This window comes from Mesitornis unicolor, unplaced genomic scaffold, assembly GCF_000695765.1.
Source record: "Mesitornis unicolor isolate BGI_N332 unplaced genomic scaffold, ASM69576v1 scaffold18562, whole genome shotgun sequence".
Lineage (NCBI taxonomy): Eukaryota > Metazoa > Chordata > Aves > Mesitornithiformes > Mesitornithidae > Mesitornis > Mesitornis unicolor.
This window is the reverse complement of record NW_010168767.1, coordinates 28,628-51,586: the sequence shown is the minus strand read 5'-3', so window position 1 is coordinate 51,586 and position 22,959 is coordinate 28,628. Positions and strand designations below refer to the sequence as shown.

Sequence of the window (22,959 nt, the reverse complement as noted above, 5' to 3'; positions counted from 1 at the left end):
CACTGAATAAATCTGGGAGAAAAAAGCTTCTAGATGGCTGAACCTGGGAAAAACAGCAGCACATTTTAATGCCCAGTGACTCCTGTGGCACAGACAGTATTGCCAAAGGAGCAGATTCAGCTGAGCTGCGCTCCGTCAGCACAATCCCAGATGCAGGGTTCCTGATAGCAGGAAGTTCACCAGAGCAAAGGCCATGCTGGAAGAGGCCTGGCCTCCAGCCAGCATAGACCAAGTGCGAGAAACACTGAACAGGAAGGGGATGTGAAGAGAGCATCCCTCAGCTTCTCTGGTTCCATGCCTCCCCTGGATTTAATTATTTAACATAGTTTTGCCACTGGTTGAAAAGATTTTTTCTTTCAAAACTTCCCCTTGAAATGGTCGCAAGTCCTGAATGATTTAATTAAAACAACTTACCACAGCAAAGGACAGGAATTATCAAAGCAAACAGATAGCTCCTTGCAGGCAACTCTCCAGACTTCCAGCTGAGAAACCCAAGTGAAATTGCAGGAAAAAATAGTTCTTTACGTAGCCTTTGTGGCTGTCCCCTTCTGCCTGATGGAGCCCTGATAATATGCATTTGGTCAAGGCCCTGAGTCTACCAGATGTAAGTCTGTGGTCAGTGCTGACCTCACATAATTAATTGAAGATTTGATTAAAAGAAGAATATGTTCACATTTATTCCAGAAAGATATCAATGTCCATCCTGTAACCTTGTATGCTTCTCCTGGTTCAAGCACACCACCCTAACCAACATAAAAACATTGCAAATGCAGGCTCATGATAAGCTGTTTCTATAAAGCTCAAATGGGTCTTACAAATGGTGCCACTAAGAACAACTGAGCTCACCTCTGTAAAATGCAAATGCTCTGGCAAATGCACCCACCCTACTATAGGCATGAGAAAGACCCAACAAAAACAGTGCCAAAGTTTCTGGCCTTGGTGGCGCCAGGACTGCCTCCCTGCCCTCACAGCTCATGCCTGGTCCACACAGTGGGGGTCAAAGGCGGGAAAGTTGGGGTCCTCAGCCAGTAGGGGGTGACACGACCATGTATTGACCACAGATCAGATTCGACCAAGGTATAAATGGGGCCCCACCAGAGGACTCATTTGAGTCGGTCCTCCTCAGAGCAGCGGGTCTGCAGTGGGGGACTTTCCCCTTGAGTTGGGACGCCACTTAAGGAAACTTCTCGAGATTGAGAGCCCTCCCTTGTTAGGTGAGTGAGTGAGTGCACATTTTGGATCGTTTGGCCTAAAACTTAAGAATTCTTACCTCAGCTGTGTGTGGTAATATTCCCAACCAGCATATCGAACTTGTATTTGTTAAATGTCAGTGGAATGTTATTTTGGTGAATGAAGTTTTGTCTGCTTCAGTTGCAGATTAAAGCTTTTTTGTGTTCATTATTTGTGTGTGTAGCCATTTTGGTGTGATTCCGTGACAAACTTGTTGCTTTGTTGTCTCACAAACTGATGGGTGAATCTTAAAACATTTGCAAGTTTGAGTTATGTAAGTTGGTCAAAGCCCTGAAGCCTCCAATAAATTTATGTGACAGAATTCATGAGACTGGAGGAATGGCACATATTCTCCAGAGTGTCTAACTGTGGCAGTTTAGGAAGTTATCACCTATAGCACTGCACTGGAAGAGGCTGCACACAAAGCAGATTTTGTGGACAAAACCACCGTCTGCTCATCCTTACCTTTAGCACAAAGTTTAACAGCTCTACCTAAGCCATTGCTTCATTGTTACTCAACTTAAGCTTCACTGTAGCAGACTAGAAAACAGGATTTGGGCTCGTATACCATACAAAATGCAAGTGTGATAATATTCACTTAGGGCAGTAAAAACAGTTACAGGAAACAAACTTAAACAATTCAGTTAAATGTGCTGGAAGATGTCTCTCCATGCCTTATATTTCTAATTGGGGAGGAAATTCCTGAGATTATACTCAGGCTAATCTCACTCTGCAGTTAACAGGAGCTTGCCTGTGTAAGGTCTCTGTATTTAACCCAGTGCATCTTGCATATTTTCTTGTTATCCCAGCCAGAACAGAAAAGATGAGCAAAAGTTAAAAATAGACAACCACAGATTTGCTACTGGAACATTTATGAACTATGTAGCTTGGCCAAGGATCAAGAAACTTTCTAACTTTTTTATACTTTATATACACTTGTGTCCTGATCCCTTTTTGAGATAGTACAGTATTTTTTTCCTGCTTTTAAATAATTACTAGCATTTGTTAAAACACCTCTTTGTATATTGGCAGGTGTAATGATCTCTTCTCCCATCTAACCCACATTTGCACTAGCATCAAACAATTGACTTGGTCGGAGCCACACCTGCTCTTCCCAGCTTGAGGGCATGAGTCCCACATCATTATTTTTAACTGCTAAAAACTGAATGTTACCTCTTTTCAGGCCTTCTTCTTTCATTTGTTTCAAAGGGGATGGACCAAACTCCTCCTCCACAGGCCGGAACATCCTTTTGACCAGGACACTGCTACTAGAAAACACACAACAGGGACCATGTCACAGTAAAACCGTGCTCCCAGCAGAAGAGGAGACAACAGCAGCAGTCGTGACTCACTTTGCACTCTGGCAAAAACCCCACTAGCTACTCAAGTAGCACCACACCAGAAACTGGAAGGACTTAGCTTTTGATGCTTATCTGAATTCTCCAGGCCTCTCAAATTGCCCAGACTGAGTGGCTGGGACAGGTGACAGGAAAATATGCTCCAATGTTTCATACTATTTTGAAAACCCTAAAGGCCCTTAACTGTTTAAATAGTGAGGGAAGGGGGGTGGGGAGGAAGAAACAGCCAAGTAAGGAGCTGAACCCACATATACACATTGATTCACCTCCTCTTTGGAGTTAAGGAGACGCCTGCAGAAGCCAGCAAGTTGAAAAGGAATAACTTGCTGGGCCAGATCCAGCCCAAAGCTGCGACACGCTCTGCAGGGGAAGCTGAGGGCTGAAGGCACCATGGCCACCCCCTTCCCTCAGCATAGGTCTGGCAGGACTCGGTGTCTCCTCCTACTCCTGAAGGAGAGAACTGAAGCCAATGTCCTTGGTGCAATAAACTCTTTGTTTCTTAAATTCCCCTGTGAGCCTTAAGAAGAACATGAGGTTCATAAAAGAAACAAAAAGAGTGTCGTGTTTTCAAGTCAATGTTAGCTGCAGGTGCCCAGCCGCTCCTTCCCACGGGCCACTTTTACAGGCTTACATGAGTGCAACTGTCTTACTCCAAACTCTCAGGTTTGAGGGTGCTCACTTGAGATTCAAGCAACTTAGCAAAGCATGAGGCTTGCACACATTACAGTTAATACTGACTGAATACAGCCACGCATATTAAAGCCCTTATTTCATGACATCTCTAACTATTTTAGAGACTTTCTGCAATTCTTCCAGTCCCTCCAAAGCCAGATAGAGGGTGCTCTCCCTTCCAACCTTCCCCCTTCCCAGGATCTCCTGTTCTCTTTCCGCCTTTCTCTTCTGGTGCTTGGGCGTTCTCTCTGCAGTTCTTGTATCTGATGCATACACACACGTGTGCTGCTAAACTGCATTCAGAAATGCAGTGAAGTTTAGTGCTCCATTAAAAAAATTCCTGATTTTTAAATTATTTGAGAACACATAGATATATAAAAGGCACTTTATTATCAAGTATATTGTTCTGTCCCTGTATTGAACCTCATGGCTCTTTAAACTCTATTACTTGGAAAGGTAATAAAAAATGGATATAAAAAGCAGCCAGTTCACATGAAGGAAAGTTACCATAAAATAAGCTTCCCTCTGCCAGGTCTACATATTATTGATCTACTACTAGTGATGGGAAAACATGAGGGAAGGGGGAGAAAAGGGATCAGCTTTATCTGATTTCATGTTTTGTGTCTGTTTTCTATGAGTTTGAACTAACTGCAAAGCTTGTAAAACCATAAATGTCTTACCCTTCTCTCTCATCATCTGTATTATAGTAAACCTAGAAGGGTGAAAAAAAACCAATTATTCCCAAATCTCAGACACCTGTTTAACAGCGTAAGTTTGAAAGGGAAAAAAGACAATGAGTGGTTTGCAGCTTTTCATCTGTTAAAAATCCTTTTCCTTCTATAAAACACAAACATCTCTGGTTCTAATTGTGATCTGGAAAAAGTGTGGCTTAGAAAAACTACTGTTGAGTATCATCTAGTGGAAATGTATCAAAGCATTTTGACAGACACTGCCCTCTCTCCTGGTTCACATCATTTTACCAATTATTTTACAATCCTCTAAATCAGATCACTACTCGTTTAAATTACCCCTAATACGATTTAAGCCACAACACTCACAATCTTTAGCATGTATTTAATACTGTCTGAAAATCTAATTAAACTATAGAGACCAACATTAAACTACAGGCCTAATGGAAATACAGTTACTAATGGCACAGCTGAACTTTTTTGCATCGGTTGTGGGCAAAAGCACAAATCCAGACTGTTGTTTTGCGTAAATCAGTATGGCTCACAGTCACTAGGACCAAATTTACAACAGCAGCAAATGTGGCTAACAGTAGGAAGGAAGGTATAAAATCACAGTCTCTTGTCAAAGGCTTTACAGAACAGTCAGCCAAATTCCTCGCAATGTGCCTGCACCGCAGGTCCGCACCAACAAGGGCACCAGCATCCCAGCTGCTGAGTTACCGAGTGAGCACGGGGCGAAGGGAGGGCACCGGAGCCCGCGTTCTGCTGGCGCAGAGCACGGCATCTTGGGCAGGTTCCAGCCCTTGTGCTGGCAAGGCTTGTTGCACACTCGGCTCTCAAGGGGAGCCTTCACTTCTGAACCTGGAAATAGCTCAGAGGTGTGTGTGTGCAAAGCTGAGGTCTGTAACTCAGTCCGTGATCAGGACGTGCAAGTGGCTACACTTTCATAACAAATATTCATAAATAATAAATTATTGTCTTAATAAATCATTCTTATATAAAGTAATACATAAAACAATTGAAAAGTCTGAGATAGCAAGGATGCCGATACTGCAACCTATACAGCCATAAAAGACAGGTCTGAACATTGCCTAAGAGCTGGCAAACTGGGGTATCTTCCAGTTAGCTTAGAAAATTATTTGCAGAATTACATACACTAAGGGATGCCTCCACCTTCTCCTGTTTTGAGACAAATCCACATTCTGGTTTGAAAGCCACGAGGACAGAAGGTACCCACCAGCACTGATATGTAAGTGGGCGTCTTTCCAATTTTGGAGAGTAAGTCAGTGACAGCTGTGATTGCAATGTCTGCGCTCTTTGTGCTTTGCTCTACCACAATTCTCACTGCTTTAATATAAGTGACAATTCCAACTCACAGTGTCACTAAACTTTCATTATTTTAATATTCTGCAGCAAGATGCATATAAAATTTCCTTATCTACTACTTGTCTTTATAAACAGGTGCATAAAGGTCTCATTCTACTCTCTGAGATGTTAATAAATAACAGGTTCACATTAAAAAAAATTTCAGAGCTGACCCTCCAATTCAGGTTTGCACAATAGATTTTTACTGTGTAGAGTGAAAATATTTTCTTCCAAGGAATTCCCAGATCTCTAGGTGATGTAGACAGAAAACAGGCAGCCTACTCTTGACCTTCTTACACAGGTAAGAGGTTGGTCTTTGTTTTCAGTTGTCACAGCGAGGGGGATCTCTTCTACCACAAGGTGGCACTTCATTTCATCAAGCACATTCAAGACCAGACACTTTCAGTCACACATCAACCTTCTATTTCAAAATTCTTGACTATTTGCTCCATTCTTTCTTCCTAGCAAAAGAATGGCAAAACCATAACAAACACAAACTACTCAGTTGTCAATGAAGTATAAACTCCGTTTTCACTCCCAGAAAAGCACTTGTTTCTTGTAAGGTCTTTAAGTGACTCACCAAGAGCTGCATGTACCAAAATGAGAGCTGAAACAAGCAGCATCCAGGAATAGTGCTTTGTTTTCCCAAAACCTCCCTTGGAGCATATACGGCCAGAGGGCAGGCGAGCACTGGCTCATCTCATGATCATTTCCTACCTGTCCAGTTCTTTGCAGGTTTCCAAAGTGAACATCTGGTATGAAGAGAACGGGCTGGGAATCCAGGTCGGCCATTGTTTTGAAGAAGGTGATATCACTCTTTTTTTGCAGAGGGAGTGCACTCAACTTCCCTTCAGCGGCTAGGAGGATCACAAAGCAATGTGGTCATGAGGGGAGGAATGCTGATTGTGATTTGGCCCCAAACCAGAAAGGCCCACCTTACTCACAGTTATTACACGAGGCTTGGGATGCCTGGCCTTTGCCTTTCTTCCTGTTCTGCTTCCTCTCTTCGTCTCGGATTTTCCTTTCTGCTCCCTGATGCAAAAAAAGACAACACACAGATATTACCCAAAGAGGTCCCTGTGAGCACTGTACCCTGCAATGCCTGGAACTACAGCGACGGACACGTCCAAAATGCAGAAACAGAGACTGGTTATCCCAGTACAGATAAATCTGTCCAGGTTGTTGGGAACATGCCAGCTCTGTATTAATCACCTGAAACTCAGGCGGGCACATCCAGTAGCCACCAGGACTGGAGACAGCAAGAGGAACATATCCACATGATGGTCTGGAGGAAATGGGCTGGATGGCTCAGGCAGCACGCAGTCTGTGGCCAGGTTGCTGCCACCACAACTTGAGCAAAGGGCATCCAGAGCCCAGTGCCTCTGCAATTGACAGAGTGCTCAGGCCAAATCCTTTGTGTAGGTACTGATGTAAAACACCTGCAGGATTGCTATCGTCTTAGATCATGTCTGTGCTAAGCTTCTCTCTAAATTCTCCTCCACCCACCTTGTTTGAGGGTGGCATTGCTCTGCTGTGGCCAGCTTTGTAAAGGCCTTTGAGATTTGCAGTGTAAGCTGGCAAACACTGATGGCTTGCCAACAGCGCAGGGACTCTTACAGAAAAACACAAACATTTTAAACAGGGAGAAGCCCTCCAGGAACTGGAAAGTGATGTAGCACTGCCCTGCTAGGCCCCAGGAACTCCTGGGAAGTTGCAGGCTTCTGTTATGTAAATACACTTTCAACAAGTTTAGAAAATAAAACTTGTTATTGACATAAAAAGCAGCAACACCTCCTTTGAAGTTCTTCTCATTTACTTTATAAATAAGAATAGCCATGTTGTGAAGGGTATTAAAGATCCATATGCTCTCAGACAGTCATCAGCAGGCTAAAGTAAAGATTTTTTCAGAATTAAAATTAGTTTCTTTATAAGAAAGAGAGGAGAGGGAGTTAAGGAAAGCCAAAAATATCCACTCAAAATGGCAAAATTCACAAATGAACCAATGAACCAAGCTTGAAAAGAATGCAGGGAAAGATGTACTTCTGGCGGTGATCTATCAATAGATTTCCAGGAGTTGAAAGAGGTGGAGGAAGAAACAGCTCTTTAAAAGTGTCTAACAGAAACACTGCCTTCAGACCCAGGTCCCAACCCAGTTGTCACTGATCTCAACCACAAAAGCCATGGGAAGCCAAGGGAGTTATCAAAATTGTTTCCAGGAGTACATTTCTGTCTTCAAAAGCTGCCTGTTCTTTGCATGAAGGGGCAAAAATATGCCTCACAGCCACTGCCCTACAGAAGGCACATCCCTAGGAGCTCTGTGCTGTACAGAGCAGCTCTGCCAGAGGCCACAGCCCTCCGGCTCAGTGCCACCTCTCTGCTGCTTGCAGGCAGTAGAGTAGGATGAACCTTAAAACTCATTTTGTACGCGGCAGCAAGTGTGAGTCTCCCCTTGGGAAAGCAGAAACTGAGCAGGACTCAGCCTTTTATGCACAATAAAGAATATATGTTTTGCTGATTCTTCTTTTATGTTCTCTGTAACTATGATCCTGTAAAAGCTTCACATCTTTGTCTTCATCCATTCAAGGCAAAACAGCCCCAGGTCCTCTGGGGTGCAGGCAATCTCTGAGCAGGGCAGCCATTCCCATCCACCACTGCTCATCTGTGCCAAGGCCACTTTACAAATGCAATGACTGCAACACCTGAGAATGCAAATAATTTGTATCAGGGCTGTGCTCCCTCTGCCTCTTTCCATTTACTGGTCCCAGTGCTTGCTGGACCCACCTGTGAACCATTTCAAGTCACTAATCCTGCAAGAAACCAAGCAAGGGGTAGTGGAGAGTTTTCAGCTGGGTCAGTGAGGTGACCTTGCTCCTGGAAGGATCCAGCAAACAACCAAAGCTGCACAAGGGGGACACGAAATGGCCCATCTAAACGCAGGGTAGAAGCAGCCAGGCTCAGCATGGAGCCAGGCTTCAATGTCACCAAGCTGGCTGGCTCAGCTGCTCCTGGACTGACAAAACGACCTGCCAGCCCTTCTGAGTGAGGAGCACCCCACATGGCACAGTGCAAGGGACCCAAGCCTACACAATGTACGTCATTGTCCTACGTGCTGAGACAACGGACCCTAAAGCTGAAGATGAATAGGCAACTAAGAGTTGCTCAATACTTTATAATAATCCATTTTTTCTCTCTACTATCCATATTGATGACAAGAGGGCAGGAACTGCATATATTCCAAACATGATGTAGTTTTTCAGAATAAGGAAAACAGGATTGATTTATCTGACTTTGGAACAATGGTATTTGCCAAGTCAAATGCTTCTGCTTCTTTTCAGCAATGCTAATCACATGCAGAAAATCAAAATATCTCTGAATCCCCACTTCTTTCATATACAGTGGCTAAAGCATCTTGCAATACATAAATATAAATAGGCCTGGCAGCAAGTTTCCCTGACAACCTACTTAAGGAATAAAAATTGTATTCTCTTATCATAATGCAGCACCAGTGATCTGCAGACGATAAAAAGACTGCAAGAGCAGAGAGAATTAGCAATGAGAAAACAAGACGTGCACTGTAACAGTTGCTCTGAAGAATGCTCACTGGAAAATAAACAAAATATTAGAGAATGAACAGGGACGATGCACTGAATTACAACCTTTGCAGGCTTTATTTCCATACATTTATTCCACAAAGCATACATTGGATCTGAGTCGGTTTTGGTCTCTAGTTTATATGTAAATGAATGCTAAATTTAAGCAACTGCCTGAGTAAATACTGAAATATATATAATATGTACCACCTAGCTAAATGCTGTTTTATTTCTTCAGGGATACTCTTTCCACAACAGCTATGCTGTGTTTCACCTGAAGGACACTGATTTATCAGGAAATGTTTTTCTAAAAACTGGACACCGCTACCTGTGATTCATCTAAGTTAATATACAAACACATCTACTGGTATTGAAGAGGCACCACATCGTGACCACTTGTAAGAGCACTGTCAGGCACAGACATTTTTTCTTCCAGGTTTCAAATTAAGGCACATTTCAGTACTTAGATGGAGGAATTTACTCTGTAGTTCTTCTAATCCAGATAACTGTAAAAAATTAGGCACTTCTCTCATCAGCTTCTCTTTGGGGCTGTCAGATAGGGGCATAGCAGTGCAATTCACACTTTTTAAATGTAAAAAAGTGATCATACATTTGCTGTTTGTTTTTTTTTAATGGCCCTGTAATACTTTTTTAATTGATCAAGACGAAGAGGTGGGCAATTATCGTCTCAGCTTCGCAGCATTTCCAGACAAGCAGCAAACCCTGTCTTTTGTCACTAGAGGGCAAGTGGCAGGCTTGGCACAGAATCTGAGCCAGGACCCTAGCATCTGGCACCGCCTCAACCAGAGCCAGGGTTTTGGCACCTTGTAAAGATGAGGGCACTCAGCACCACCAGCTGCCTTCCTCTGAGCGCAACGAATCCTCCCAGTGCCACCAGCGAGTGGAAATTCTCCAGCCATTTATTTACTCGCAAAAGCACTGTTACAAATGGGCGTCAGTAAAGATACAGCAGGGTAAGCAAGGGGAGAAGCAGACCTCAGTTTCTTTCCAAGTGCCAATTAACACAAGCTGTCATGTGAATTTGCCTCAATCATTTCCATTCATTTTCATTCATTCAACTCATTTTCAGCCCTACATTAAGTTAAAAAGCTCTGTGTGCATGTACGCATGTATACATTTATATCACACAGATATCCCATTATTGATACCTTTGAGGCCTCCAGTTCCCACTTTCAATATAGTTTTGATGTGGATAACGCTTTAACTACCCCTGTGATCTTTTCCTCTACTTTGAGCCACTTCTGATTAAAAGACTCAACATCAATTTCCTGCTTTCTAGTCTGGATATTTGAAGTACTAATTAAGCCAACAGATGCAATGAACATGTATTATTCACAATCTCTCCATCAGTTGTGTCTACAGGTCACCCTTCATAAGTTGCGCTCCGAATTTCCTTCCTTTTTTAAAATAATTCAGATTTTTCTAATTGCTTTTCAAAAATAGGTAGATGAAACCAAGTTGTTACTTCGATAACTCCTGAGCTTTTAACATCCAGCTGTAGCTTCAACTTGCAAAATATTTGACATTCAAAGTTACAACCAAAAGCGTAACATTTTGACTGCAAGAAGACCTCAGTGCATACATTTACATTCATTACTTTCCAAGTTTTTGCTCCACTAACACAACTGACTGATTAGCCCTCAAGATCCCGTTGTCAAGACAGCAACCAGAGAATGAACTTAAAAAGGGGAAGGAGGAGCAGCAGCACAGAGACCTGGAACAGTTGAACTCTTACCCTTTCCATTAAAAAGTTAGTGCTCCGTATTGCCTAGGGCATAGCCTTTTTGCCTTCCTATTCCCACCTGTAAGATGGCAAGACTAATTTTGATAAATTTCCAAGTCACTTAAATAGATGTAGAGGCTCACATCTAAGAATCATCACTGAGATAACATTTCAGAGCAACTGCTTCTACTCAGTGATATATACACAGCCGACCATGCCACTGTAAGACTGATCAAGGCACAAAGTATGTTTTGTTGCTGAAAAATCTTACCAATTCCCACAAAAAAGTGGGGAAACCCATTGTAAAAGAACCAAATTTTACAAAAGAGTGAGGAAAAAAAAAGAATAATAGTTACTGAACTACAAAATGGAAATGGCTAATATATTCTTGCAGTTTACTTTTAATAAGAAAATCCTAGCAACATAAGTCTCATTGAAGCTTCCAAATAACCATCTGTAATCAAGCAGGGCGGGGGGAACCATCAGCTGCATTACTGGGACTCAGAGCTTAGCAGGCCTATCTGAAAGACACATTTCTCTATCAGAGACTTCTCTGCAAAGCAGTAAATTAATTACAATACTCTGTCAGATTTATGATATAGTTGGTCCAAATTCTACCATGAAACACAACTCTTCAGAAAGAGAAACCAAACAGACTCACAAGCAAAAACATTTAATCAGGTCTAAAACCCAGTAATAATAAACTGACTAACAAGGTTCTTCCTCTATCCATGGCAATTGTGCTTTCCACTTACCTTGTCACAAAAAACCTTGATCTGGCAGTAGGCTCGGTGGATGGGTTTATTGCTGCGGTTGTTGTAGCTGTACGTATCGATCTGAATCATCAAAGGAAGCCCTTTTACTCCTTTTTGTGAGGAAAAGTCTGTGCTCAAGCAATTCACTGTGATGAAAATCTGTATGCCAGAGAGATTACTTTTAAAATGTGGTCCAAACAACTATTAAACTTCTGGAAGCACATGACAACAAACGGGAAAATAAAAGCAGATACCACCACCCAAAAAACAGATTTTAATTCAGCCATGATCCACACTCTGGCAATTCACACATCTATTCTCCATTTCTGTCCTAAATCCACCGAAGATGCTCCCACATCGGGAAGAAGGACAAACTTCTAAGGCATGTATCAGTGCTTCAGTTTGGATCAGGAGCTCACATTTGAGGTGAATCATTTGATTGACCCAACTTACCGTGCTTTGGTTCACACCAGAGCTCAGAGTGCATGAAATGGACACCGAAGATGTGTCCAAGGAGCACACCTCACATGCTGCAGCTGCTAATGGTTGCTCACCCTGTGGGAACTGACTAAAGATAATCTGAGATAAAACCTCCTAAAACGTGTCTCACGTGGAAGTCAGGTCTTAAGCCCTGACTTGTTTCACTCTACAAACCTGCTCTGTATGTTTGCACTATTTGTTAATATAGATATAGGAAGATCATCCTGCACCGTCCTTTCCAGCCATATTTTGGTCTGACTTGTTTTTCTGACAGCTCACAATTTAAATTCAGTGTGGCCAAAGGAAAGTCCTACCCTTCTCCACCCCACAGATTCTTCATACTCTCATCACCATATCCCTTCCTCCATCCCACCAACAGATATTCCTGATCTTTGCTTTAAGGGTCCTTCACTGTCTTTCTTCGACTTCAAAAACACATTTCATCCTGTCCTTCAAATTGGGAAGGAGTTTCTTGGACATTTATAAAACAAATTCCTGCCTCTTCTCAAAACTCCCTTTTACTATGTGGTGTCTAAGCAATTTGACACTGCCCCCAGTTCCTGGCAAGCCCTGCCTGCCTTTGCTTCAGAAATCTGTCTCGCATTTTATTTCTATGCGCTGTTGCTGTGCCTGTTGATAGGCACCAGTCACCCCCTGCCCTCTAACCTCCATGGGTACTATGGGACAAGGTGTGTCTGTCTGCCATGTGTCTGTACAGCACCTGGTAGAAGGCTCTCCCACCACCAAGTCTCCCAAGGCCTATTTTGATGCAAAGCAAGCATTGTGAACTGAAATATTGCTGATATCTTTCAGTCAGGATAGTGTGTGTGAACCTTGAGAGATGAAAGTGTACTGAAAATCCAATTGTTCTTCCCAGTGATTAATATGTGCATTACACACTAATTTGAGCCAATTACGTATTGACATGATTCTATTTGTCACTTCTCCTCTGTTTAAAAAAGAAAGAAAGAAAGAAACAAACGAACAAAACCCCAAAAAACCCAACAAAACCCAAAACTGTGAACTAAGGAAAGGGACAGAGAAAAGCGTCAGTTCGTATTTCCTGAACCTGAAGGATGTGAAACCTCTTCCAGCAGAATGGGCACACTCAGGAAGAAGAGATCTCCGGGGTGTCTCAAACAGACCTGGTGCACACCTTGCTGAGCAGAGGAGAGGCCAACAGGCCCCTGGGCTCTGGGAAGATTCAGAGAGAGCACAAAGAAACCTCTCCTGGATCCACAAGCAAAAAAAACCAGTTTCAGTGACCAGAATACTAACAACCCTAAGAGAAAGGCAGCTGAGAATAAAGAAGGGCTCAGATAGAGCTGGTGGGGGACACTTTACCCTAACGGCAGAAGTTAACACTACAGTCGGGTTTTTTACGATGGACCTAGAGCAACTTGTTTGCCTGAGTGAGCTAATGGCCCCTCCGCATTTCTGCTTCTGATTGTATCACAGAGCTACATTTACAAATGAAATAGTTGAACTTTAACTGTGGGGAGAGGAGGGAGGCAGGGAAGGGCCCTAGGTGAAACTCTGATTTTGAAGCTGATAGTGTTATTTCTGTTTCAAATTACAACTTGGTCTGCTCCAGTTCCAAAGGTAAGTGTGGATATGGGTGCATATACCTTTGGGGTGCATACACCTTTGAAATACGATGGCCTGAAATTTGATTTGCCGTTAGACTCCTTTACAGCGTCAGGGCAATGCTTTAAAGAACACTGAGCAGTGGAAGGAGGTCTGGCATAGACCAGAATCTGGCCTTGCTATATTTTAGCTCATACTTCTGCACAGGGATTTTCCAAACTGTATGTTAAAATGTGAGAGAGGATGTGCAGGCTTCACATCTACCCAGCAGTTTGTGCATCTACCACCTTTGCTGCACATTCAGCTGAGAAGTAAAAAAGACATTGTCCCACCTTAATCAATTACAATACATCCACTGTGTGTCATCTCTTCCGCTGCCTCCAGAAACACTGCAGAGTAGGAGCGGCTGGGGAAGACAGACTTTATCCTTTTAGGAGTCCCCATACAGCAATAACAGATTATTCAGCATGAATAACAGATTGATGCTGTGAGATTCAATATCCTTGTCCTGACACTGTAATACATCAGGATCTCTCTGAGGAGCAATGACTGTACATTCACGAGCATGAAGTATACTATACTTTCTGTCATATCATTTGTACTTCGCAGATAGACAGATGGATTTGAATTAACATAGATGATTTACTTTTGGAAAAATTTCTGTCTCCACACAACCTTCTGTTAGCTTAGTTTTAAAACACAACATTGACTTTGGATTTGGAAAACATGGGGGGGTATACAGAGGGAGGGGGAAGAGGGTATAAGTTCTGTTAATTGAGTTTATTTTAGTTTCTTTTTTCTTTGCAAGACTGAAGATATGCACCAGTTTTAACACCATTGTGCAGCTGCTGCAGTGAACGGGACCCAGAACCCTCTGGACCCTTTCTCTGCCACTGCCCTGTCCAGAAACCTTCACCTCCTGGAAGCAGAACCGAGAAATGCTGCCTGCTCTGAGTTCACCTGCCCGTCCAAGCACAGCTTGCTTTGCTCTTTACAACCCTCACCTCTCCCTTCTTTGCAGCTCCTGTCCATAATGCAGGTAAACTCCCACTCAATGAGAGAAGGAGCAGAACAACCCCACAGCAGCCACAAAAAGATAAAGTCCCATTCTGCCTCACTTGAAAGACACTCGGGTTTAAGAGCCTCCTTGCTCTGGTCTCTTGCACCGTAGAGTTACATGGTCAGAAAATGTAGAGTTAAGTAGAATGACAGTAGCAGGAGTAGAAATCACTGCTTTTTTCCCCCCCAGGGCCCTGTCTACACTTGACTTAGAACTATTTTAATGAATGTGACTATGGCTGTACCTGAATTCATTTACAACCTTTTTTTTTTCCTGTGTAAACTAGATTTTAGCAATGTTTTGCTATCAGGAACAAGTTTGGATTGTCGTTACAGTGATGTCTTTTTTTTTTTTTAACATCAGCATATCTCAGATTAGAGCAATTAATGACAGAGTTCTGCCCACCTAGTCTCCAACTCAGGCAGGCCATTGGCAACGAAAAACTAATTTGGAGAAATATTTGGTGCCTGAGAAAGTTTCAAAAGTGGCCTAAGGTAAGGACAGTTCTTCTGTTTGTTATAGAGCACATCTAGAAAAAGCACTCTGTCTTTTGGGGAAGGCACTCCTCCACAGTGTAGCTGTTATTATGTGAATTACTGACTGTTTGTTAAACACTGCAGCTTCATTAGTGATGTACAAGACACAAACACAGTAAGAGAAGGCCTTGCCTTAAGAGAAAGCAAGGCCTAGAAGTGCATTTCCCCTTTTATCATTTAATCCAGCCAACATGACTCCTGCTGCGGTCTCTCAGGTTATACACTTTAAAGGTCTACAGTTGCGAAACCTCTAAAATAAGCCTTTTATTACTATTTACATTTCTGGCTCCCATCATCTCGGAAAGAGCCATGGGCAGAAGGGAGGGAAGAGTGTGTTATAACACAGAAATCAGAAACTTAAAGCAATTTCTCTACTGAACACTGGCAATACATAGAATCTATGCCCGAGTGACGGGTCTTGACAAAAATGTGTTTTAAAGGGGTTCATCCCTCCAGACTGTAACAACATAGAGTTAAATCACTTGTCTCTTAAATGACTAACATCAATCCCATCATTCCTCATACACACAGAAAGTGTGGTTTTATAGTTTCTGCTGCCAGCCGTTACCTTATAAATCCCATACAAAGGCAAGACCTTTGTCTTATTTCAATACAAATGTCTTCAGCAAATGTTTACACTACTCTTTTGAAGCTTCCTCAACACATACCACACCCCAGCAACTACATAAAAATGCCATTTGCCTTGAATCCCAGATGCGTTCTTACTGAACCATTTATACACACAGAAATTTCAACATTATTTGCTGCCACAGTTTAACTCTTCTTTAATATACATATGTGTATGTGCATGCATGACACATATATATTAAAAAATATATATGCAAGCATACACACAGAGACATGATTTATTAAACCAGTTGCCAAGTCTAATCTTACATAATTTCTGGTACTAATTCCCCTAAATAAAGTATCTTCCTCCACCCTTTAAATTTTGAAAGTAGAGAAAATATTAATTTCCTCCCTAATGAAACAAAATTTGATCTAAGTTAGGAAGGAAATTAATAATTAAGGACAAAATAATTCTTACACTAGTCAAAGCTTGTCCTAAGTATTGCTAGCAATGTTAAAGAAAGAATGGATTGTCACAATACAAATCACTGATAGACTGTGCTGCTTTATCCGCTTGATTTTACAGTTGTGCTCACTGGAATCATAGCTCACTTCGGCCCACAGTGTCTAAGAACCTAACCCTGCAAATCACTCACTCATTGAAAACACAGCTTATTACTGTATAGGCTATGCCAAAACTCATTAAATAACTGGAAAGTTTCCCAGAGGTTTAAGCATTCTTTGGATTAAAGATCTACATTTCAGTTAAATATAGCAGGACTGCACGCAAGTGTACACAACAACTGCACAGCACACAACTACTATACACACCAAAAAGTCTGTGCCAGCACCTGCCTAAACACCGTACTTGCCAACACGTCTGTTTACCACATGTCCAATTGCAGCCCTCTGCAGAAATCAGTAACTTCTTGATATCACTGAAAATTATTTTTTGTCTGCTTTAAGATGACAGGTTTCTTTAGAAACTGTTCACTGAAGTCACATCATTGAATTTAAGGTTAATCTCCATAAAATATACAATTAATATATTGTTCCAGAGGTAACATCACTCTAGCCATTTTAAGTTAGCAACAAGGGAAGGCATATCTCAAAGAGTTGGTATGATTTATGACAAAGATACTCTCCTTTGGCCAAGAGAGTTCTGGTTCTTCATTATCTTTCTTGCAAACCAACTTCCACCAGCGGTAAGACTGCAAGCAGGCAGATGTATGTCTACCAAAAATGAAGCTGAGCTCTCTGTTCAAAAGCCTCCATGAGAACCTTGTCAACCAGCCAGATGCTGCAGCAAAATCTTCTGTAGGGCAACAGCAAAGCAACTGAATACCTTCTAGAATATCATAAAAAGACTTTTAAAAGACAGTTAAAAAGTCAGCCAGTTCTTGTTAATTGTTGTTTGTTTCCTCAACTTTTTTTAAAGAACTCCTTTAAAAATACCAAACATGAGCATTCAGGTTCAACCAGAGGGAGCCAACAAATCACCTTGCCCGTAAATGCTGCATATTTATATACAGAAGTAAATATGGGAGTGAAACTAAGATGGACTGTACAAAAAGTGTTTATTATTTCCTACCTCTGCTTCCTTACTACACAGTATTTTTGACTCAAGGAAGCATAAAGAAGAGTTTGATATGGCTGTAGACCCTTCCCCTGTACCCTGCTCTGAACCACAAGCCCCACTGTGATCTCTAGACAACAGCTCCAGCAGAGAAGGATGTTGTTCTCAATTAAGGTAAGAGTGCAGGGCCTCAACTCTGCTCTGCCAGAAGGCAAGGGGACTGCTGTTGCTGACTTCATATACAGCAGAGGAAACGCTAGCGGAGTGGTGTTTCTGACTTTGGTGCTCTTCCCTTAGTAGTCCACAGAAAGCAATGGTGAGATTATTACACAGCTCAACACATGCTGTTCAAGATCCCCTCTTCCCATGACTTGTTCTGCTAAGCAGCAGTCAGAAGATGAGGGACCATGCACAGAGAGCCAGAGCCAACACCCCAGCATTCCCTTCATATTATTGAGGCAATAAAAAGAAGCCTCTGCCTGTACTCTCTGAATGCCTGTTACTGGCACATAAGATCCAACTGAGATGCTGCTTCACAAACCCTCAGCAGACTCACTCTTAACAGGCAGATTCTGGCTGTCACACCATGCCGTTATACCTTCATCCTGAAGGACTTCCAGGAGGAGGGTAATGCTCTGCTGGAGTGTGGGAGGAGAAACCTGGCTTTATATCAGCTGCCCTCCAGGTGGAGTAAGACTGAGAGAAATTTGCGGCTCTAGATGAGTCTTCCTAGATGCAGGATTTAGTCTCCCAGGAGAGAGAGGGACATTCGGTTAGGTGATTTCTGCTTCTTCTATTTGATTTTTTCAAGATCACTCTCCTGTGCACTTCCAACGACCCGTCTATTTTCTTTATTTCTTCCCAGACCATTAGAGCGCTACATCACATCTCAGAGGCCCTGAAAAGAACTGCTCTGTGCCACTTTTGTCTGACTCAGAAGAGAAAGGTCTTTGTGCCTGTGAGGTTAAGTTTTAATCTTGAAATTGTGGTGAAAAGGGAAAACAACACTGAGCAGAAACAATGGAGCCAGTTTAAAGATCGTCATTCAAAAAGCTTAAGAAAAGAGAGTCTGTAATTAAGCCTTGAAATTCTTCATCTCTCTTGGATGAGGTAATTGCTGGAGAAAAAACAGCCTTCCGTGATGTGACTTGGAGTCCACAGCTTTCAAACACCGCAGGGGCATCCTATGGGAATCCCCAGACCCAGCACAACTGGTTATTGTATTAGGCTCTCCAACAAGAGCAAGCATGTGGGTACATGTACACATGTGCACGAAGAGAAAACCTTTACTGCACCGTGATAAGCTTTCATGTACAACCTGATTTATGCTTGACAGCCCAGTATCAAGTCATGTTATGAATCCTCCTACTTTTATCAATACCTTCAAGCTCTTAAAAGACCAGATATTTGATAACTACCCTCCAAAATAAATAGGCATAAGCCAATTTGCATTTTCATGAGTATTTCTGCAGGAAGTAGAAGTGGCTTTGTATAATTTCACTCCAGACACTTTTTTAATCCAGCAACAAGACAGTCATCATTTCAAAATCTTACTGTGTTATATTTCCAGTGATCACTGTGAGAGTTGTGTTCTTAATGTCCTGGCACCCAAGGCAGGAGCAATGCAAATAGTGTGAGATTAGAACAAAATGGCCAAGGATAACACCCGACACTAATGGATGTGACTTTCTAACTCCTAGATCAACAGGATGCCTTCTAAGTCTGGCTTGCAGCTGCAAACGCAAGGATGTTAAACAACTGCCAGCCCTGGCAATGGGGATGGTAGTTGCTGGTGGAAGGAAAAAACGAGACTGCCATGTTGTAGCCCTGGTAGTGCTTCTGTAAAAGTCCTTGGGAAAGTCTGTTGTGTTGGAGATAGCAAACCTGTATTCGCTGTGTTTGCTTGCATAACGATCACAGGCACACAACAGTCATCTCTTGTGACTGCAGAGGACAACACACCACTGCATTTTGAAATGGAATCACATAATAGAGGAATATCTGGGGCGGTGAGAATGTAATCATTACATGAGTAAATATAGCACCATTAGCAACTGGGCCAAGTACAGCTCTGTTTACCAAAGCCAGCTTTTCAAATAGCCATGCAGTTTTCTGAACTATTGTATTTTCTTAAATGCTCTAGTCTTTTGAAATGTGCATCAGAGACAAAAATCCCTGTTACTACAAACCTCAGCACCTGCAGTCAGTAAGGACAGTGCAGTCTCTCACAGGACTCACTCACTTGATGCAAACTGTCTAATGCTCTGTTAGAAAAGCAGTGGGAATCTTGCATTAAGGTGCCTCTGTATTTGAAAGATTCTTAGCATTACTTAAATATTAGGCATTTTGTATGCAATATGAAAAACAGCATCAGGAATTTGCTACGTTCAGCAGCGTATGCTGTTTAGTATTTCTACATCCTTGAGAGTCCCGCATTATCCCCACTCATTTTACACAGCTTATTTCCCTTCTTGTTTGCTTTCCGGGACCCAACACCTGAAACACACTGCCACTCTTTGGATAACCTTATCTATAAGAAACTTGTTAAGGTACTCTGCTGTCCTGGTTTATAGGTTCACTGTAGCAGTCACATCCCCGAATGTAAAAACCCATGTCTAAGGATTCTTGGCCACTTATTAAAAAAAAAAAAAAAAAAGGAAGAAAGAATGCACCAGTCCTCAAAAACACATTCATTCCCAATTGCAAGGACAGGCTGTGTAGCACTGTAAAAAAATGGCACAAATGCAGGGAAGGCATAGTCTAGCTTTCAGAACATTGATTATTGGAGATATTAATAGCGTAGAAAGGAAGTTGATAATTTAGAGAAAGAAAACATTCACGTTGTGTCCTACACTAACTTTGCAAGCAGGAAAAAAACAACTACTGTTTCTCAGGCTGGGCATATTTTAAATGGAAAATCACAGAGAGGCCACAGGTAAGAAACTACACCGTGAGAGCCCTGCAGGTTTTCCTCAAAACTACATCTCTATTTGACAGCGATACAGGTGTGAACACAGTATCTTCCTGACAGCAGTTACACCATGTCTTTCCTTTATGGATGGCCAGAATTCCTGGGGTGAGTGAAAGAGCACAGTTTACCCAGCTTTGCAGAGACTGAGCCTTCTCACCTCCCTGCCCTTCTTACTATTTGTTAAAAAGGAGAGAAGTGGAACAGTGACTAAAGATGAATGGCACTTATAAAGGGTCCTGTCATCTGAATGGCTTTTTCTCACCTTTGCCTCCTCATTGACATCCCAAGTAAAGGACACAGCATTGAATGCGATTTCTTCAATATTCCCAATGGTATTAAAACTCTCCTTGTAATCAGCTGTAAGAAATAACAAACAAACGACTCATTAAAAAGGTTTGAACTTTCTCTTTTACGGTTTGTAATACATCTTTGCTTTTTCAACTGGGTTGTCTACCATCAAAACTACCTCTTGCATTGTTTATGTTGAATTATTAATAAGCTTAATTGCAAAGAGGTAATAAATGCAGTTTCAGTCTTGTGCATAGTACATCACTTGCTAATGTTCTTGCAAAATACTGCTTGCTCTCAAAAAGGAATCAGTGTGACTGCAGTGGGAATGAGTGGGCGCATTCATTAACTTGACCAATGAATGGCCAAAACTGGAAAATTAACTAGAAGCTATTGAAACATTTAAAATTCAGACTTACTTTGTTCAAACAAAAAAAGGTGGACAAACGCTGACATAAATAAATGACATTATGGTAAATCCTGAAGAAGTTTTCTCAAAGGCTAAGAGCTATCACTGGAGGAAATAATTGGTAGTGTACATTTTTTGCCCAGCCATTTCAACTTTCCCAGAAATTACCGCACTGGATGCAGGATCTCTATTTAAAAAAAAAAAAACAACAAACCAAAACAAAACCAAACCAAACCACAACCAAAGATCCTTCCTCCAATGTGTATGAGACAAAAATAGCAAACAAACTTCTTCCCAAAGGACTGCTAATATTATCAATAAGCTAGCATTTCAGGAGGAACGCAAAGCAAGAGGGAGGAAGTCCAAATTTCAAAGATGACCCACCTTCACTTCACCCTCCCCCAGAAAAACCAAATCAAACCACAGTAAGGGCAGAAAAACACTTCCAGATCGTCTCTATAATTGAAAAGAGGAACAAGCCTCATTTTTCTCTCCCTTTGCCACCCAGTTTAACATTTATTTCTTCTTTGTGATTGCACATAAAGACCAGGTTTGTAAGGCGGTTGTATGTGCCTGATTAAAGGACTCCCAGCATCTTCACGCAAATGCACCAGCGGTCTCTGGGACATTTCCTTAGAAACCCTCCAGGGCTGTAATGGCTGTAATTTGACTCGGTGCCAGAGGGCTGAGATTAGATGATGCAGCAATCGTGCTTGCCCAAATCTGCGCTTCAGAGGCACACTGATTCTTACTTTGTAATCAGTTACACAAAGAGGATGTTTTTGTGTTCTATAAATGAGACAATCAAATGGCTTCAATATTTATTCCTTTCACCCTTCTAAAAATAAACTGTTGGTGTCTAAAAATAATATCTAGATAATAACTGTTTTAAAATCATTTATAACAAAACCATTGCTGGAAGGAGAATTATTTCACATTGGAGACATGCAATCAGTATACTTTGATCTGAAATGCAGGGTTGCTGGCATTTCACTGGGCAAGTAAAACTGTCTCTGGGATACATGAATGATTTTGAATACAGTAAAAATTCACTGTTCTGACCATAGGAACAGCACAAGGTATTTGGCGATGCAGCAAGAGAACACAGTGTTTGAGAGGGCAGGGAGGCTTTTAATTCCCAACATGAACTCAGATCTCCTTTCTAACTGAAGTCATTGGCTTCACTATCTAAATTCAGTATGGGAATGCAAATGAGAGGAATTAAAAGACACGTAAGTAGTTTAATATGCATGTGCACACATCCGCCCACCCCTTAAATTTATGATTCACCAGAAAGTGCCTCATGCAACTGACTGCTGCATATGGGCGTGCTGTGTAGGTGCACTTTGGAAAGACATGAACAAGATGTCTCGTAAAGACACGTGTTTTCTTCTCCTAAAAGGCTGTCAGAACCTCTCATCCCACCAACCCTTCCCTTCCCCCAACACATGCCTCTGCTTCCTTAATTTCCACACACATCTCACAAAGTGTCTAAGTGACACTATCTCACATGTCTGTCTGCTTAAAAGCAGCAGTGCATCCTATTCCCCTCAATTTCTAGATAATTAAAGAAGGATCCTCAGTAGATTAAGAAAGCATTTACATTCAAGGATATTTGAAAGTTGTCAGCGTTCCTACAGTTCCTCTTCCTCTGCTGCTGGGAGTTACCAGAAATAGAAAATTGGGGTTCTTCGATATGCAAGAAAACAGCTCTACAGAAATTATTTCTTCTTTTGCTGGGTAAAATACATATTAATCAATAGCAAATGCCAACATTAAACACTAATCATTTGCATGCATTACATACCATTGTAGTAGCTTTCATATTGTGCACATAAATAATACAAACTCTCCTGCAGAAAAATATGGGCAAGACTCTGGAGCACATCTAAGCCCAGCCTAAAGCTTCCACACCCACTCTTTATGTCCACGTTTGAACCTGTTCCAGTGTTTGATTCTAAATAATCAATATTTGCTGCAATCTTGTACTGTCTTCTTTATTTGACATTATTTTTCCAAGTAAAAGCTAGTAACCCAATGTCACACTACAGCACTGTGGAAAAGTCAGCTCCGCCCCCC

General features: G+C 41.8%; 1 protein-coding gene across 1 annotated transcript in view; it reads right to left on the bottom strand.

Moving 5' to 3' along the window:
* Positions 1-22,959, bottom strand: part of GRHL2 (grainyhead-like 2 (Drosophila)) — a gene marked incomplete at its 5' end in the record, with an annotated part of 48,480 nt that overhangs the window by 8,524 nt on the left and 16,997 nt on the right. Inside the window, 6 exons of the mRNA XM_010179143.1 lie at positions 2,404-2,498; positions 3,941-3,972; positions 6,032-6,171; positions 6,259-6,346; positions 11,404-11,562; positions 20,446-20,540. Coding sequence (XP_010177445.1) covers positions 2,404-2,498; positions 3,941-3,972; positions 6,032-6,171; positions 6,259-6,346; positions 11,404-11,562; positions 20,446-20,540 — 609 coding nt within the window. The remainder of the gene's footprint in view (positions 1-2,403; positions 2,499-3,940; positions 3,973-6,031; positions 6,172-6,258; positions 6,347-11,403; positions 11,563-20,445; positions 20,541-22,959) is intronic.